The sequence below is a fragment of the Aquarana catesbeiana genome, linkage group LG03 (genome assembly GCF_042186555.1).
Source record: "Aquarana catesbeiana isolate 2022-GZ linkage group LG03, ASM4218655v1, whole genome shotgun sequence".
Classification (NCBI taxonomy): domain Eukaryota; kingdom Metazoa; phylum Chordata; class Amphibia; order Anura; family Ranidae; genus Aquarana; species Aquarana catesbeiana.
The window spans coordinates 50062606-50081715 of record NC_133326.1 but is presented as its reverse complement, the minus strand read 5'-3'; the positions used below and the strand labels follow the sequence as shown (position 1 = coordinate 50081715).

At 42.3% G+C, this 19110-nt stretch overlaps 1 protein-coding gene across 3 annotated transcripts in view; it reads left to right on the top strand.

The window, feature by feature from the left end:
- The window catches only part of MAN2A2 (mannosidase alpha class 2A member 2), a 218864-nt gene that overhangs the window by 147040 nt on the left and 52714 nt on the right, over positions 1–19110 (top strand). For all 3 annotated transcript variants that reach the window (XM_073618510.1, XM_073618511.1, XM_073618512.1), the window contains exons 9-11: positions 3286–3463; positions 8190–8392; positions 14142–14324. In XM_073618510.1, the coding sequence (XP_073474611.1) occupies positions 3286–3463; positions 8190–8392; positions 14142–14324 (564 nt within the window). The remainder of the gene's footprint in view (positions 1–3285; positions 3464–8189; positions 8393–14141; positions 14325–19110) is intronic.

Below are 19110 nucleotides of genomic sequence, written 5' to 3'. Positions count from 1 at the left end.
GGTGAGGCTGCGTTGGTGGGCACTGGTGAGGCTGCGTTAGTGGGCACTGGTGAGGCTGCGTTGGTGGGCACTGGTGAGGCTGCGTTGATGGGCACTAATGTGGCTGCTTTGATGGGCACTGATGAGGCTGCACTTGGTACCCGCTTTTAATGTACAGAGAGGAAGTGGTGGGGCTCTAAGAGGAAAAGGTGAAGCCTAAATAGGAAGCGGTTTACAGATGACAGGTTGGGTCTTAAACAGGAAGGGGTGTGACATTGACAGGAAGGGGTGGGTCATATTTAAATTAGGGGGTGCACAAGTTTAGTCAGGCCTAGGGAAGAACAAAACGTAAATACACCACTGGCCTGTACATGAGCTTTCTTGAGCAGGGGGACCTTGCAGCCGCTGCAAGATTTTAGTCCTTCACGGCGTAGTGTGTTACCAATTGTTTTTTTACGGTGACTATGGTCCCAGCTGCATTGAGGTCATTGATAGGATTCTCCTGTGTAGTTCTGGGCTGATTTCTCACTGTTCTCATGATCATTGAAATTCCACGAGGTGAGATCTTGCATGGAGCCCCAGACCGAGGGAGATTGACAGTTATTTTGTGTTTCTTTCATTTGCGAACAATCGCACCAACTGATGTCGCCCTCTCACCAAGCTGCTTGGCGATGGTCTTGTAGCCCATTCCAGCCTTGTGTAGGTCTACAGTTTTGTCCCTGACACCCTTGGACAGCTCTTTGGTCTTCGCCATTGTGGAGAGATTGGAATCTGATTCTGTGGACAGGTGTCTTTTTTACAGGTAACAAGCTGAGATTAGGAGCACTCCCTTTAAGAGTGCTCCTAATCTCAGCTTGTTACCTGTATAGAAGACACCTGGGAGTCAGAAATCTTGCTAGTTGGGGATCAAATACTTATTTCACTCATTAAAATGGAATTCAATTTATAACTTTTTTCAAATGTGTTTTTCTGTTCTATTTTTGTTGTTCTGTCTCTCAAATAAACCTACCATTAAACTATAGACTGATCATTTCTTTGTCAGTGGGCAATTGTACAAAATCAGCAGGGGATCAAATACTTTTTTCCCTCACTGTACATTATGGAAAAAATCCAGTCCTTTTTTAAAGCAATCTACTGAGCTGGCCTGAAGCAGCTCGAGAGAGATAGTCTGTTCCCCATTTTTACAGCTCTTACTGTGAAGAAGCCTTTCTGTATTTGGAGATTAAATCTCTTTTCCTTCAGATGTAGAGTGCCCCCTTGTCCTCTGTGATGACCTTAAAGTGAATAACTCAACACCAAGATCACTATATGGACCACTTCTGTATTTATACATGTTGATCATATCCCCCCCTTAAAGGGGTTGTAAAGGTTTTTTTTTTTAAATAACATGGTAGACTTACCTCCTTTGTGCAAGGGTTTTGCACAGAGTGGCCCCGATCGTCCTCTTCTGGGGTCCCCCAGCGGTGCTCCTGGCTCCTCCCCGCATCGAGTGCCCCCTCAGAGGCCCGCATTCCAAGGGGGCACCCGTGCGGGGCGCTGCCGAGATTTAAATTTTTTTCAAAGCTCTTTTCTTATTTATAGCTTTTTTGACTTTGGCCGTGAGCCACATTTTTTATTTCATTTGAAGTAATTTAAGGTAAATCTAAAAAAAATTGTATAATGTATGGCCAGCTGAACTGTAAGCAAAATATTTGTGCTGCTAAAAAAAAATCATATTTAGAGGATTAGAACCTATGCAGTTGCTAACTGGGTCTCTTGTGGCATTGTGATGGAGGAGAGCGGGTATTTTCCAAATGGCATCACAATTGGCAAAAAAACCCAGTAATGATTCTAATCCGTTTCTGCTCTATTGCAAACATGTTTGTGTTTGCTGTATGTGTCCTAATTGATCTCCTTTCTCTAATTACCTCTATTGATCGCCTGTCTCAGTGATTACCTGTGACATCACTGTGACAGGAAATTGGGAGACAGCATTAACCCTTTCCTATCCGAAGGGGAATGGATTTGGCTTTATTATTATTATACAATAGCCATGTACAATTGCTCAGAGATTGGGTTTCTGCCATTTTTATGGAAAGAGAATTTCTGATTGGGGGCGAACGATTTATGGAAATGGATCACTAAATACTGTATTACAATTAATGTCATTTGATCAGCATCTCCTGTGATAAGATTTTTTTTTATTCCATTTTGGTCTGACAAAATGTTGGAATTCTTTCTTATAGTGAATTGTAAAATTGTTGTCCTGAGAAAAGTCAGCTCAGTCTCTTAACTAGAGAATCTAGATAAGCAGCTTGGGCAGTAAGATTTACGCTGGCCATAGACGGAGCTATTTTCTTTCCTGCAGCCCCGTGTTGCAGGAAAGAGAATCGCTCAATTCCCCCATCAACACTGTTGATGGGGGCCATTGCATTCTCCGGGGGGTGAGGGGGGGGTGATGTCTCTTCCTAAAGAACACGGTGATTACTGCTAGAGGCGATAACAGCCGCTAGTAATAATCGCATTTAAAATTCGACAGGCTGGTTGTACCCAACTTGATCAATCAACTTGGGTACATTCTGCCTGCCCATACATGGTTCGAGTTTTGGCTGGTCCCTGCCGAACCTGCCAAGATTTATGTTCATCTAACAACTTCATGTACACTTGGCAATGATGTACCACAGAAAACACGATTCTTCCGCGTTCAGGAGAGGGAGGTTGAACCTCCCCTAACCGCAGCAGCTCCTAAATTCTGGTAAAAACCTGTGTGTACATGGACGCATAGGCTTTTATGGAGTTCAGTTTAGGAGCTTTGGCAAAAAAATGACAAAAGCTCCTAAACTCGAGTTTAGGAGCTGTAGTGTACATGAAGCCTAAAGCTGGCCATAGACTGATTGAAAATTGGCTGGTTCAGCAGGGACAGGATGAATTTCGATCAGTGTGTGGCCCTCCTGGTTCGAGAGAGGTTGCTCATTAGGAGGACTTGCTGACATGCTGGAAAACTTATGTCCATCACAAACTGCAGCCACTGATCAGTGAATTCTGACAGCAGAGAGTCCCGCTGTCAGAACACAGTGTGCCAGCTGGGGATTCCGCCATTCACCTACTTTATGTGGTTGGGGGGAATCTGTTAGTTTACCTGTCTAGCCAGCTTTAGAGTGGATTTAATAAACAAATTTATATAGGGTTGCTTTGTTTTTTTTTTTTTCTTTTTCTTATAGTTCTTGGAAGCATTAAAATATTATACTGCAAAGTCCTTGTAGCAGCAGTAATTGAAGGGTTGTCATTGCCTGTTAATATTTCTTACTATACTTTTTTTGATCCCAGAGCAAACCTCTTATTGGATCAGTACAGGAAAAAGTCCAAGCTGTATCGCAGCAAGGTGGTCCTTGTCCCCTTAGGAGATGACTTCCGTTATGATAAAATCCAAGAGTGGGATGCTCAGTTCCTAAACTACCAAAAGCTTTTTGATTACATGAACTCACATCCGGAACTCCATGTTAAAGTAAGAAGGTTACTTCTACATATTTGGTCGCTGATTTCAGCTGATGTAAATTATGCAAGATGATAGTAAAGTTTACCACTGACTGAATCAACAGTAATGACCTATAGAAGAAAAGCAAAAAGCAAATGTTAAACCTGAAATTTAGTTAGGTGTTTTGTTTTTTGCTATGCAGTACCAGATTACCAGTAACCTACCTCTAATAAAGTGTTTCCCATGTCTGGATGGCTGCTGCATATTGTAGAAACCGTCTCCCCACTGCCGGATCCTCCCAACATCACAGTAGGGTGATATCAGCCGCTGTGAGTGTGAAAAAGATGCACCACTCGCCTGCCCCTTTCTTCCGCCTCCACCATTAACAGAACCTGTAATATTCTTTCACAGAAGGCACAACACGCTTTGGATTCTGGGAAAGAGTACTATGAGTTCTGTGAATGGATGAGGCGGACAGGTGAGTTGCGCAGCTCTTTTACACTGAGGTTAATCAGCCAGACATGGGACACACCTTATTAGAGATAGGTAATGTCTCTAGTGCTGCATAGCATTAAAAAAAAACAAATGGATACAATTGTGTTTTTGGCAGTATTGGAGTAAAATATTTCTACATTATCTCCTTGTACAAGCTCTGCAAGCTAGCTTTATATTGGCTAAAGTGATTGTAAACGATCACCTTGTAAAACAACCCATTCCATTTAAAATAGAAATGAAAGGCAAAACATTTTTGTAGACATAAAAAAAGTTATACATTTTTTTTCCTATTTTATAAGTGATCACATTTTCTCTGTTCTCAGCTGCATAAGAGCTGGGGGGAGGTGAAGCAGCAAGAGACTGAGCTTCCCAGTGAATGGCTGTGCAGCGGGAGAGTGTCGGGACAAGTCTGATCATTGAAGAGGAGTACATGGAGTTCCCAGCATAGCTAGAGAACTGACCTCCGTGTGCTCTCCTGCTTAGTGTGGTCGGTTTTTAATGGGAAAGCAAGAGGACTAGTAGGAACACCAGGGATTTCACACAAAGGAAGCAATACAAAGAGAACAGGAGACTCTCTCATACAAGTACATGGTACAGCAGACACATATCAGGAATATCAAGTGATGGGGTAATAAACGATTTACGTTAACCATACATTAATCGAAATTCAATGGTCCAGTGTGTGGCTCTCCCCTCTTAACAGAAGTTGATTATTTAATCAGCTTCTGTTGAAAGGACATGTAGGACATTTTTCCAATGATCAGTACCTGCAGCCAATCAGCTGCAGCCATTGATCAGTGTATTCTGACAGCAGCAAGTACCGCAGTCAGAATGCAATTTCTTGGTGAAGGGGAATCCTCTATCCACCTTGTTTGTGTGAATGGAGCAATCAATTAGGCTCTGTTCACACTGGTGTGCTTTTACTGTGCTTTTCCAGGGCGACAAAAGCGCGTGAAAACTTTTCACCATCAAATCCTATGCAACTGTTCACACTACAGATGCACTGCACTTTGAAAAGTCCTGCATGCTGCATCTTTGTTGCGTTTTTTCAAAAGTGCACCAAAAAGGCACCTTCCATTGTAGGTCAGAGTGAATACATCAATAGCACATCAGTGTGAATGGGTCTTTAAAGGCTAAGTTCACCTTTAGGCGCGTGTTACCCCAAAAAAGGGTGTAAAATGCTCCTAGTGACCCACCTTCACCTGCCAGCACTCCCCACTCTGACAGCGAGCGGTTGTTCTTCTCCCCACTGTCACAATTTGAAGACCGCATGACTGCGCAGGGCTCTGCTCACAGGGCCGCATCATTCATTCTTAGTTTTCTTTAAATTAGACTACAGGTACCGTCATCTATTGCTTGTAGTTTTCAATGAACTGCGAGGGGTGCTTGTGAGCACTCTCATAGTCAATTGACTCCTCCTGCCATTCAATAACTACCTGCCCATATCAGAGGTACGGGCAGACTGCTTACTGAGCATCTGCAGGATCCATGCATTGCACCAACGAAATTGGGTTTTGTCACCTGTTTGACTGTGTAATGTGGCAGTGGACTGTGAATCGCTGAACTGGCCAAAGATAAATTCTTTGGTGGGTAATACAGTGTATATATACAGTGTGTGTGTGTATATGTATGTGTGTGTGTATATATATATATATATATATATATATATATATATATGTGTGTGTGTATATATATATATATATATATATATATATATATATATATACACACACACACTATATTGCCAAAAGTATTTTGATGCCTGTCTTTACACGCACATGAACTTTAATGGCATCCCAGTCTTAGTCCGTAGAGTTCAATATTGAGTTGGCCCACTCTTTGCAGCTATAACAGCTTCAGCTCTTCTAGGAAGGCTGTGCATAAAGTTTAGGAGTGTGTCAATGGGAATGTTTGACGATTCTTCCAGAAGTGCATTTGTAAGGTCAGGCACTGATGTTGGACATGAATGCCTGGCTTGCAGTCTCCTCTCTAATTCATCCCAAAGGTGTTCTATTGGGTTGAGGTCAGGACTCTTTGTAGGCCTGTCAAGTTCCTCCACCCCAAACTCGCTTATATATGTCTCTATGGACCTTGCTTTGTGCACTGGTGTGCAGTCATGTTGGAACAGGAAGGGGCCATCCTCAAACTGTTCTCATAACGTTTCGAGCATGAAATTGTCCAAAATGTCTTTTGTATACTGACGCCTTAAGAGTTCCCTTCACTGGAACAAAGGGGCCAAGCCTAACCCCTGAAAAACAACCCCACACCATAATCCCCCCTCCACCAAATTATTCTGACCAGTGCACAAGGCAAGGTCCATAAAGACATGGATGAGTGAGTTTGGGGTGGAGGAACTTGACTGGCCTACACAGACTCCTGACCTCAACCTGATAGATGCCATTAAAGTTCATGTAAAGGCAGGCGTCCCAATACTTTTGGCAATATAGTGTACAGCTATTTCAACTTTATACCTAGTTGTTTGACTTTAAGTAAAGCAGCAACTGAGCTATATTACCCAATCTGCAAAGGGAGCTAAAAGGAAAAGGATACCAGTAAAAGCTAAACATTTATTGACCATATAATCTAGCTTCTATTTATAGAATATTGATATATGTATTTTGTTTAGGGAAGCTTTATTTAGGTCTTGAAGTAATTACAGCCACTTGAATTTGGTGTAGTCTGTACTATGGCAGAACGAAGAAACTGAGCCAACAGGGCTGATAAATTATGCGCTGTTTTTCACTGTTATTATTTCAGCATTGCTTGTTCAACCTTTTAATCTGTATTAACACATTACAATCTTGCAGTTTTGCATTGACATAGTGGAGAGAATACTGGAATGTTATAGCGCATAACCCCAAAGAAATGTGTTATTTTCTTTTGTAATATGTACCGTAAATACTCGAGTATAAGTGGAGATTTTCAGCCCTTTTTTTGGGCTGAAAGTGCCCCCCTCGACTTTTATACTCGAGTCACCGCCGTCTGCCTACATGATCAGTGTGTCATGCAGGCAGATGGCGGCCAGCGTTTGCTACATACCATTCGGCAGCCTCTCACTGTTCAAAAGCCGCGCCTCCTCCTCGTCTGTGATAGGCAGAAAACTCAATTTCCCAGCAGCCTATCACGGATATTCTCTCATCCTCGTCCATGGTATGAGGATGAGAGAATGTCCGTGATAGGCTGACCAATAACTGCTGGGAAATGGAGTTTTCTGCCTATCACGGACGAGGAGGAGGCGCGGCTTTTGAACAGTGAATGGCCCGCCGAATAGTAATAGCACACGCTGATCGGTGGATGCAGAGCGGCACACGGAGGCATGCACAGGACACAGGTAGGATGCACACATACACAGGACACACACACATACACAGGACACATGCACACAGACACATGCACACATACACAGGGACACATGCACAGGACACATGAACATATACACAAGACACATGACACATGCACATATACACATGACACATGCACATATACACATAGACACATGACACATGCACATATACACAGGACACATGCACATATACACAGGACACATGAGACATATACACAGGACACATGAGACATATACACAGGACACATGACACATATACACAGGACACATGACACATATACACAAGACACATGCACAAGACACAGGGAGGTATACAGCTGCAGATGGGCATTGTTGACCCTCTTTTTCCACTTACAGTAGCTGCTGCATTTCTCACCCTCGTCTTATACTCGGGTCAATACGTTTTTCCCATTTTTGTTTTTGTGGTAAATTAGGGCCTCGACTTATACTCGAGTATATACGGTAGATGTAAAACTGCAGGAAAAAGTATAGATTACACATAGCAATAAGTCCCATATAATTTTCATTGTTTATGTATATTGGTGAGAAAGGGTTACTAAAGCTGGCCCATACACTGTTTGAAATTCAGTCAGTTTCTGATGAAACAGACACTCCATCGGCCCCTCCAGCCCAACAGCCTGCAGTTGAAAAATCTAAGACGCTGGAGGTAAAATTTGTTGGCGGAACAGCGGCTGCATCCAGTCAGATGAAGGCACTGTTCAGGTATTCTGAAAGCTGCTGGCAGTGGCTGTCAGAGTACAGTAGGGCTGTATAGTATGGATGAAGGAATCTGTTAGACTGCGTCTCTTCAGCCTGCATAATCCTAATGTATGACCAGCTTTAGTTATCCCCATAGTCTTTTTAAATAAAATGCTTGCATACATCAGATCTCATTTTTGACTGGGGCTCCTTCTACAGGCACAGTTTGGAACTTTATCAGACTACTTTGAGACACTATACAAGAAAATGGGAGTCACACCTGGAATGAGACCTCCTGACTTTCCCATACTTAGCGGGGATTTTTTCTCCTATGCTGACCGAGAAGATCATTACTGGACTGGATACTTCACCTCAAGGCCTTTTTACAAGAGCATTGACAGAGTGCTGGAATCACATCTAAGGTTTGTGGAAAAAAAGAAAGTTGGGAATTATCATGTGTGTGGGTTCTTCCCAAAACATATATTGTCTGCCCAGTGTTTATATTGTTTTAATCCATAAAATACATTGGCTAGTTGTACATTCTGTTAAATTTTTGTTAAAATCCTAGCAACCCTAGACAGCGTTTTTTTTGTCCCATCAGTAGATACATTTTCACTCTCCCTCCACATTACCAGCCTCAACACAACTGTAACACATTCTCACGTGTTTTCACTTGCAAAATTGACAATATCCGGCTTCACATTTTTTTCCACAACACATCTATTCTTGGTTTAGCCGACTTTACTAGTTTTTCTTTCTCCCTTTTTTCTTTACTTGACTGCATCTCTCATTAAACTGGTTTCTAATTTGAAATCTTCTACCAGCATGCTTCATTACGCTTCCAGCCATGTGTTTATGTCTTGCGTTACTTCTCTCTGCCCTGATACTTTCAATATATTAAATCATTTCTTGAGCGCTTGTCATGGAAGAAATGTTTCTTAAAACTGCTATGTCAACCTTGTACCAAAAAAAAAAAAAAAAAACTAACATGGCTCTGGACAACTTCAAAATCACTTTCGCCCCATGTCTAACTTACTCTTGTTTGTTAGATTCTAGAAAATGCGTGTTATCTCAAATACATAACCACCTCCTGACTGTAAAAAAAAAAAAAAAAAAAGTTTGAAACCTTTCAAACTGGTTTTCAACAAATGCCCAGCACGGAAATTGTCTTCCTTGATAGTTTCTTATTCTGGCACTCTAGCTATTCTTATCCTTGAACTAATTTCTTTAGTTTTACACTATAGATCAGTGGTCTTCAAACTGTGGCCTGGGTGTGACTCTTTTGCTTGCCTTTATCCGACCCTTGGGGCTCTATTCCTGCCACTGTTACCAACGATGGGGCGCTCTTCCTTCAACTGATACCAACAATGGGGCGCGCTTCCTTCAACTGATACCAACAATGGGGCGCTCTTCCTTCAACTGATACCAACAATGGGGCGCTCTTCCTTCAACTGATGCCAACAATTGGACACTGTTCCTCCTACTGATACCAACAATGGGACACTGTACCTTCCGCTGATACCAAGGATGGGACACTCTTCCTTCCACTGATACCAAGGATGGGACACTCTTCCTTCCACTGATACCAAGGATGGGGTACTGTTCCTTGCACTGATACCAAGGATGGGGTACTGTTCCTTCCACTGATACCAAGGATGGGGCACTGTTCCTTCCACTGACACCAAGCATGGGGCACTGTTCCTTCCACTGATACCAAGAATGGGGCACTGTTCCTTCCACTGATACCAAGGATGGGGCACTGTTCCTTCCACTGATACCAAGGATGGGGCACTGTTCCTTCCACTGATACCAAGGATGGGGCACTGTTCCTTCCACTGATACCAAGGATGGGGCACTGTTCCTTCCACTGACACCAAGGATGGGGCACTGTTCCTTCCACTGACACCAAGGATGGGGCACTGTTCCTTCCACTGATATCAAGGATGGGGCACTGTTCCTCCAATTAAAGCCAATGATGGGGTATTGCCCACTCACATTGATAGCAGGGCATTTTCTACTTCTCCTAGCCACAGTCTGGTCCCTCTAAAGCCTGAAGGACAGTAAAGTGGCAAAGTTTGGAGACCCCTGCTATAGACCATGATCTTATTTGGAGTTTCTGATATTGCTTTGAAATGGTTCAAGTATTACCTTACTGATCACGATCTCTTAGCCTCTTTGTGGATTCCAATATGAAATTGGTCCAGTTAAAGCCCAGTGTGACTCAGGCATCTATCTTTTTAGCATTTACATGTTTCCACTTGGTCAGTTTTTAAGATCACATGGCCTCAGCCTCAAGTATCACTTCAGATACACATCCATATAAAACGGATTCTAATTTGTCTCTCTCTCTCCTATGCAATCGTATCCGTAACGTATAAACTGTGACAAGACTGAAGTCGTACTTATTGGCACTCCCATCTACTTTGTAAGGCTAGTCCTGTAACTCTGTTGATGGTACTGTACTTGAGGTTCAGTCTAAATAGACAAATCTGGGAATGTTTTTTGATGCTAGCTTAGCATTTGATAAACATGTACAGAATGTTGCCAAAAGATCTTTTTTCCCACTTGGAAACATCGTTAGACTAAGCCCTATGTTATCATATACTGTGATCAAAAAGCTGATGACTACATTTGTGTTCTCCTGACTTAACTACTGTAATGTTCTGCTTGCTGTGGTACCTAAAAATCTACACTAAGCAGACTGCAGAATGCCCAACATTCCTCAGCCAGAATCCTGACTAGGTCTAGTGCCAAGTGATCATGTTACTCCTATTCTCGAGTCCTTGCACTGGCAACCTGTCAGGTTTCACATTGACTTCAAAATCCTCAGGCTCACCTGTAGGGATTTGCATGGCTTGGCACTTCACTGAATAGTTATTTTACTCCCGTTCGTCACCTTATGCCCTGAATCTCTGAAATTTTCTTGCAAAGAAAATCAGTCACCTTCCTTTAAACTTTTTCTAATCAAAACTGAAATATTTTTTTTTTCTTTTAGTTATGCATCTATCCCTGTCTGCTTTTATTCAGTTTTTCTAATGCGTTTTAACATGTGTTGCAATGCATTTACACTATTCAGTTGTAAATTCACAGAGAAATGGAATTGCCTAATTCTTCTTGAACCGCAGCATTCCACAAAGTTGTGAACAGCCTCATTGAATAAGTTCTTCTTATGACACATGCACTGTTTTGCTTTACAATACATGTGTGCAAAGATGTAAATGGGGCCTTAAAGTGTCACCAAACCCACAACAGTAAAATTAGTGTGTATATGCAGTAAAGCATTCTTGTTATACTCATTGTGGAACTTAAGGGGTTAATCCTCTGTATTGTGTAAAAAAGCTCTTTGATCCTATATGCACTGATCCTCCCCCCTCCTGCAGGGTCTTTCTTGACAAGGCCAGATAAAACACAGAGTAGTAAAGCTGCACATGCTCAGTTTGTTCTCTATTCCTGGAGAGAACATTTCCTTGTTGAGCTGAGCTTTTCAGGCCACATGATATTGACATCACACATGTGGGCGTGTATACAGATCCTAAATGACAACCCAGCCACTCCCTCCTTTCCATGCCCAGTAACTAAATAAAGAACACAGTGGGTGGGATGTCACATCTCCATTGATGGATGACCCACCTCCCATAACAGCATGAGGACACGGGTTATAGTGGAAATCTCCTCCTACCTGAACACTCAGCACTCGGGCGGACCCTGCAGTTCATCATGTGATTGTGGTATACAGATCAGCCAAAAAGATATATAGTGACAGTATTTTAATGTAAAAAAGATTTATAAGCTGTGGGCACTGGGGGAGGGGCTGGCAAACTATTTTCACATTACTGGGCTTTGTAGCACTCTAATAGGTAAGTAACCATTTTTTTTGCCAAGTGAACTGTCTCTATTGCTCTATTGTCTCTATCATTCACTTTGCTAAGCGGACAGTCTTTTTTCATTCTTGCCCCAACACCTTTAAAGCCTATAGACCAAGAATTATTTTCAGGATTCGACACCAATACTGCTGTCAATTTCCAAAAAGAAAAGATTCTAGCTGTCATTTTCTCACTAAAATGTTAAAAAAAAATGTTTTAAAAATACATTTTTATTGCCATGGCCATTTTATTTATTTTCCTTTCATTATTGCTTATATATATTTTTTTTCTTTGCATGCGATTTTGATTATGCAATCATTGATCCATATACAGCAAAGAACCGCCTTGGCATATGGGCAGATATTCTTGTAGCTGAAGCAGCGGTAAAAGGATTCATCAGCATTTTCTTCAGTAATTTTCATGTTGTCAGATCTGATAATCACCTACCATACATCTTTAATCTCAATTTCCAGGAGATATTGTAATATGGTCCCTAGAGAAGTACAAGTCAACAGACTGTGACACTGAACATACTTCAATGCAGCCATTTTATTCCAGGCATTTCATTAGTAGTTCATTAGAATATGATTGTCTTTTATAGTGAGCTGCTCCTGGAGAATTTTTACATCACCAAATGTATGCTGCTCCATAAAACTTTCTTAAGATCAGATATACTCTGTCTTTTGTTGCTCTACTGGAACATATTAACTTGGTTACTTTGGTAGCCCGTATATGTATGAGGGCATTGCATGTGCAGGCATGATGTGGTCATGTTTAATTAACAGAAGATGATTGCACAGACCTAAATTTTTGGCTAAACCAGGCTTGCTGTTGCACTCTATGAAGAGAGGAGGCGGCAGAGCAAGAGCCAGCACTGTTTTTTTTTTTTTTTTTTTACCAGTAGGGGGGCAGTTGCTGTAAGGTTTTCAAAGGCAACTGGCTCATTTTAGGTACAACCATAGACCGCTTGCACAAAACATGTGAATGATTAGCCCTGGATGCAGAGAGTCTGTGCCCAGGGCCAATGATTTGCATGTAATCATTTCATGAGCGATTACACAAATGCGGTCATGAATAGCTGTAGGATCTGTCAGCCTCCCATTGCTTTCAATGGGGCTTCTGACTCGCAGCTAGTCGCTGGGAACCCATGCCGAGTGTCCAGCATCTAATCACAAATGGCCCCATTCGCAAGTGTGGTTCGGGCCTAACTAAAAAACGCTTTATTTTGTTGGTAAGATTGGAGAAGGATTAGAACCTCTGTTAGGCTGTTATAGATGTCTGTGTCCTGATTCACCCTCTCTGTTTGCCCTGTTTCTTGTTATTCGTGAAATGGAAAGAAAATCACAAATTTTGGGTTATCACCAGAACAGAAAAGGAGGAGAAATCTTCCAATGGGGACTTTAAAAGCTACAAGGAGTCCCAGGTCAAAGGTGTCCTCGGGTGGCATTCTCTATTGGGGAACAGTTCAGTGTCTGTGGAGGAGTACACAACCGTTTTGAATCTGTGTTCTCAGGAAACAAAACCAAGCAGTTGAGTGTCCAGGAAAACCATGCCTAAATAATGTTTTTTCCTGGTGTCTGAGCTGTTTGCACATGGCACTCCTCCCTTCTCGATTGTCCAATGCAGGAATGATTCTTTGCCTAGAGCACCCCTATATAGAAGGGGAACTGGCGAGAGAGACTTTATGGGGCAGATCAAACATGCATACCTGGCTTTTCTTTAAAGAAGTAGACCAAAGGCTCTTTTGGCCTGCTTCCCTTGTAGATCACAGGAATGCACTTCATTCTGCACTCATGTGATCTTTATTTAGCCGTCAGTGGGCTAAATCCCCCTGGCTGATGTCACTCAGCTGGTCCAGACTCTGGAGAGATCCTGACTTTAATGTCAGGATCCACCCAGATGCCTGAACTGTAGCTGGCTCAGCCTCTCAGTGTGCTGCTGAAAACCTGAGCCAGCTGCGCCCGCTCCCTTCACAGCCCAGCACCCTAGTGAGTGCTGAAGGGGCAGAGAGCGGTGACTGACATTCACTGGCTCTTTGCTCACTGAAGACGGAGAACTGAGCGATCAGCAATCTTTGATTGCTCAGTTCTGGATTTTCCAGGCAGTGGGGGGAGATGCAGCATCCAGCTAGGTGAGTATGTATGTTTTTTTTGTTTGTTTTTTTTTGAACCCGCACTTTTTTCAATGTCTATTACCACTAGAGCCCTGTATCTGTTAGTTACACATGTGTTAACATGTATCTGATTCTTTTGTTTTAAATCTATCTAAATCTAGTCTGTAAAATGAACATGACTGTATTTGCTTTCAGAGGTGCGGAGATCCTGTACACCCTGGCGATCAATTATGCAAGGAGAGCTGGCTTGGAAAGTAAATATCCTCTCTCTGATTACGCTTTGTTAACGGATGCCAGGCGCAACCTTGGTTTGTTTCAGCACCATGATGCCATCACTGGCACAGCAAAGGAAGCTGTGGTTGTTGACTATGGGGTACGGTGAGTATCCAGCTAGATTCTACCAGCAATATATTATTGCTGATTATGTTTTATGGCGTACAAAAGGTGGGTGAATTGGCACACTTGGTCAGTGTTTGCAATAGACCAGTAACTTTGTAGTAGACATAATATTGCAAAGCTAAAGGAAGTGGAGCATTGAAAATCGCATAAATACTGTAGCTACTGACTTTTAAAAGTCAAGTCCTTTCCAGTCCCTGGTGTCTAGCACGGTCTTCCTGCAGCCGGTTGTTCTTACCACTGTGGGTCCCTGCTGCTGCCATCTTGGATTTGGGAACTGGCTGTGACTTCCTGAGGGACCACATCCAGCTCCCCACTACACATCTGCCAGAACACACGATGCAGTGAGATGCAGTGTTCCTGCAGTCTCCTGAGACATGCGACTTGTCCCAAGAGGCTGTGAGTGGTGGCAAGGAGGGTAGGATGAGCAACGACATTCTCACCTAGGCTGGAACTGAGGAGGTGGGAGCAGATATTTGTCCAAAAAAAGTACCCACTCTGTCAAAGTGTTAGGGGCGGGCATGGGGAGGAAGAGTCACTTTTACTTTTTAGTAAAAGTCCGCTTTAAAGTGTATTTTTACTTTTGCTGTCAAATTTGAGGATCCCCCCACTACTATATGCCTGTATGCGGTGGTGTTCACACAGCATTCCTAAAAAATAACTGGAAAAATAAAAAGAACAATTTTTTTAGATTGTGTTATTTTGGAGCAAAGTTATGCATAGGACTCTGTAGACAGCTTATTTTGTTTAGAAAAGCTTCCAGTGTGCAATTTGGGGACAGATTGAGGGACAGTGCAATAATATAATATGTATCATCCAAGCCTTGGCATCTTTAATCCTTCGTTAGGACAGACATCTAGCTTACAAATGACAATGAGGTTCTGCCAGCACAATACATGGAGGGTTAATTATGGTAAGCATAAGGCTGCTTTCACACTGAGGCTGTAAGCAGCCTCTCCTCTCACTCCAGTATGAAGACCTGCGTGCTCTCACACTGGAGCGGTGCCCTGGCAGGACGCCAAAAAATGTTCTGCAAGCCGCATCTTTGAGGCGCTGTAGGAGCGGTGTATACACTGCTCCTACAGCGCCCCTGCCCATTGAAATCAATGCTGCCGAAGTGCCAGCAAAGCGCCTCTGCAGCGGCACTTTGCGGGCGCTTTTAACCCTTTTTCGGGCATTAGCGGGGGTTAAAAGCGGCCCGAAAAGGGCCACAAAACTACGGTATTCCCTACGCCCCAGTGTGAAAGTAGCCTTAGTGTATAGCCCCCTCTTTACCAATTCATAGAAGGTGAAAGCCTGGTAGAAGTTTTAAGCAGTTAAAAATGTAAGTACCAATTTTTTGATATTTTTTTTTTTTAGGCTATGTTTACCTTAAAAAAATAAATAAAAATAATTGCACATATTTTTGGAGAAAAAAAAATGTGCAATTTTTATTTTCTGGAGTCTGCAGAGCATTGCGCTCACCAGTGCCCTCACAGTTCATTGAGAATTACAAGCCAGTAGTTGTATTTCGTTCATTCACAGATCGATGTGAATAAATGACGTGGCCATGAGTGTAGATCCCTCACTCGCTGTCACAGCGTCATTTTTTGGGGAGGTGCTCCAAAAGGCAAATCGCATCTAAAGGGATGCAGACCCTGCAACTTTCCTCATTAAAGCTTTGCAAGTGCAGCAGATGATTCATAATTATAAAGACACTCCTATTAGGTTCACTTTCCACAAGGACACAAACAATTATTTCTTCACAATAACAAAGGGTAGGAATCTGTAACATCATTTGTTAAAATCCCTGCAATGTACATGGACCACCCAGAAGGGAATGTTTTTTGTTTTTTTTTCTTAATAAAAGTGGAGTTACTCTTTAAAGAGGAAGTTAAGGCAGAAAAAAAACACACCCTGTAAGGCAAAGGCATAATGAGCTAGTATGCATAGCATACTAGCTCATTATGAATAACTTGCCTGAGATGGAAGCCCCCAAAGCGACCCTCGTTCTTCTCCTTCATCGCCGCCATCTATCCCGGAGTGACTTTCAGGTATCGCGGCTCCGGCACTGACTGGCCGGAGCCACACTGCCGTCACTCCCGCGCATGCGTGAAGGAGCCACCACTAACGGCATGATCGCCATTAGCAGCGGCATGCTCAGTGCGCCGGTGTCTACGGTGCATGCGCCGTAGACATCAGTGCCAGTCTTTTGCAAATATCTCCTAAACCGTGTAGGTTTAGGAGATATTTGTTGCACTTACAGATAAGCCTTAATCTAGGCTTACCTGTAGGTAAAAGTGGTCCCAGAGGGTTTACAACCACTTTAAAGTGTTGCTGCCAAATTTTCACTACATACTGTATTCCCTTAATATTATAGTTTCCTGTTTGGGAATGAGCCATTGTCTGCTTTCTAGGGGATTGCTCCTTGCTTATTCACTCATTCATGGTTTTGTCTTAAAGAGCTGCACTGCCTCATGGGCACCCAGTCATTTATGTATCTTGCACCTCCTACAGCATGACACTACAAGAGACAGCTTCTTAAGGCCTCATGCCCATGGGCGTTTTTATGGCCGCGTTTAGGGGCTTTTTTTACAGCTTAAAAACGCCTCTCCATGTTACTCAATGGTCATGGAAACTAGCAGGTGTGCTAGGTTTTCTGATAATCAGTCAGGCAAATAGAGCAAAGCTTTCATTATTAACCTATGTGCCTGAGCGATTAATTGTAGAGTGGGTCTATCAAGTGGGTGTAGGTAGTTGGTATAGATTGAGAAGGCCATAAGGGAAATCCAAGCCCCTCACCCTCCTGTTGCTTGTGTTTGGACAGACGACTGCCTTGGATTCTAGTTTTGTTTTTGGGATCCATAGGAATTTTCTATACTCCTTACACCATTTTAGGCCTGGTTCACACCTATGCAGTTTGCTACTAATCCGTTTCTGCAGTGCTTTTTGCGCTGTGTTTTTTGCACACGCGTTTTTCACATGCATTCTTTGATGCATTTTGCATTTCTATGCTTTTTTTTGTCCCATTTTTTTGTTGGGCAGATTAAAAAACGCAAATCGAGGCAAAATCACTGCAAAAAGCAGCTTCTCCACTGAAGTCAGTTGAACCAAAAATGCACAGTTTTGCATTTAAAAGTAGTTGGAAAAACGAAGCGGCTGAAAAAGGCATTGATGTTAACGTGTCCCATAGGAAACCATGTTAAATGGACTGTAGTGCTTTCTGAAAAACACTAAAAAGCGCATAGGTGTGAACCAGGCCTTAAGGAAGGTATCTAGGATCTTAACTGGTAGAGGAGCCTAGGGAGGATGTTGGATTTGAAATCCATTGTTTGAGATCTTTCCCTCGTTGGGTAAGGCAGTGGGGTATTTCTGCTCAAAAATCTTGTGGAGGGTTAGCGTGATAAAAACGCTATTATTTTATATATGTATAGGCCCATTTATAAAGATTTCTGTTTAATAACAGAAAGCATATTGTTAGGGACATTAAGGTTAAAAGCCTCAAATTTGGTGAGGTTAATATTAAAGTAGGACGAGGTGCCATCATTTTTAAAGCAGAGAGCAAGTTGAGAATATTTATGCTAGTTTATTTTTTGCTGCTTTTGTACCATTGGAAAAATTTCAATTCCTGTCCCAGAAATGCAACAAGAAGTTGTAGAAAATACTCTAAAGTGAGGGGAATTCCCATTTTAGGCAGTTGTCCTTCAACAGGTGCCCCCATGGGAACATTTTCTCCTTGCCTGTTTTGGGGACAACTCTAACATTTTAGATTTTTCCCTCATTTTTTTTTTTTTTTGTGACAATGGTCACCAACAAGGATGAACTTAGAAGGGATGGAAGTAAGCTGTTAGTGGGTCATTGAGCTGCGGGCGGGCGATTCCATGCCCCATAGCTGTTGTACACATGCACCCATATTAGGTCAGTGATGTCATAGGTGTCCTCACCCCTTTGCGTACATCAGCTGAGGGGTGGTGAATGTCCCGCCTGAAGCTCATTGGCCTAGGAGTGCCCTCTAACTTCCAGGTTCAGATGAGCTTGTGTTCAGACTGAACCCAGGATCATCACTAGTCACCAGTTAAGAGCGGTGAAGCTTCCCAATGGGTACACGAATAGCAATAAAAACTTAAGGGTGGTGTAACCCCTCCCCACTCTATCCAAAACTAAGAAAAAAAAATGTCTGCCTAGAGACGCTCTTTAACCACTTAAGGACCGAAAGGATTTACCCCTTTAATGACCAGGCCATTTTTTGCGCTACAGGACTGCGTTGCTTTAACTGACAATTGCACAGTCGTGCGACATTGTACCCAAACAAAATTAATGTCCTCTTTTTCCCCACAAATAGAGCTTTCTTCTGGCGGTTTTTGATCACCTCTGCTGTGTTTTTTTTTTTGCACTATAAACAAAAGACTGACAATTTTGAAAAATAAAACAATTTTTCACTTTTTGCTATAATAAAATAAATAAATAAAAAACTGGAAAAAAAATAATTTCTTCATCAGTTTAGGCCAATATGTATTCTTCCACTTATTTCTGGTTAAAAAAAATCGCAATAAAAATGTATATTGATTGGTTTGCCCAAAAGTTAGAGCGTCTACAAAATAGGAGATAGATTTATGGTATTTTTTATTATTTTTTTCTTTTCCTAGTAATGGCGGGTATCAGCGATTTTTAGCGGGTTTATGGTGGACAGATCGGACACTTTTCACGCTTTTTTGGGACCAGTGATATTATTACAACGATCAGAGCTAAAAATAGCCACTGATTACTGTATAAATAACACTGGCAGGGA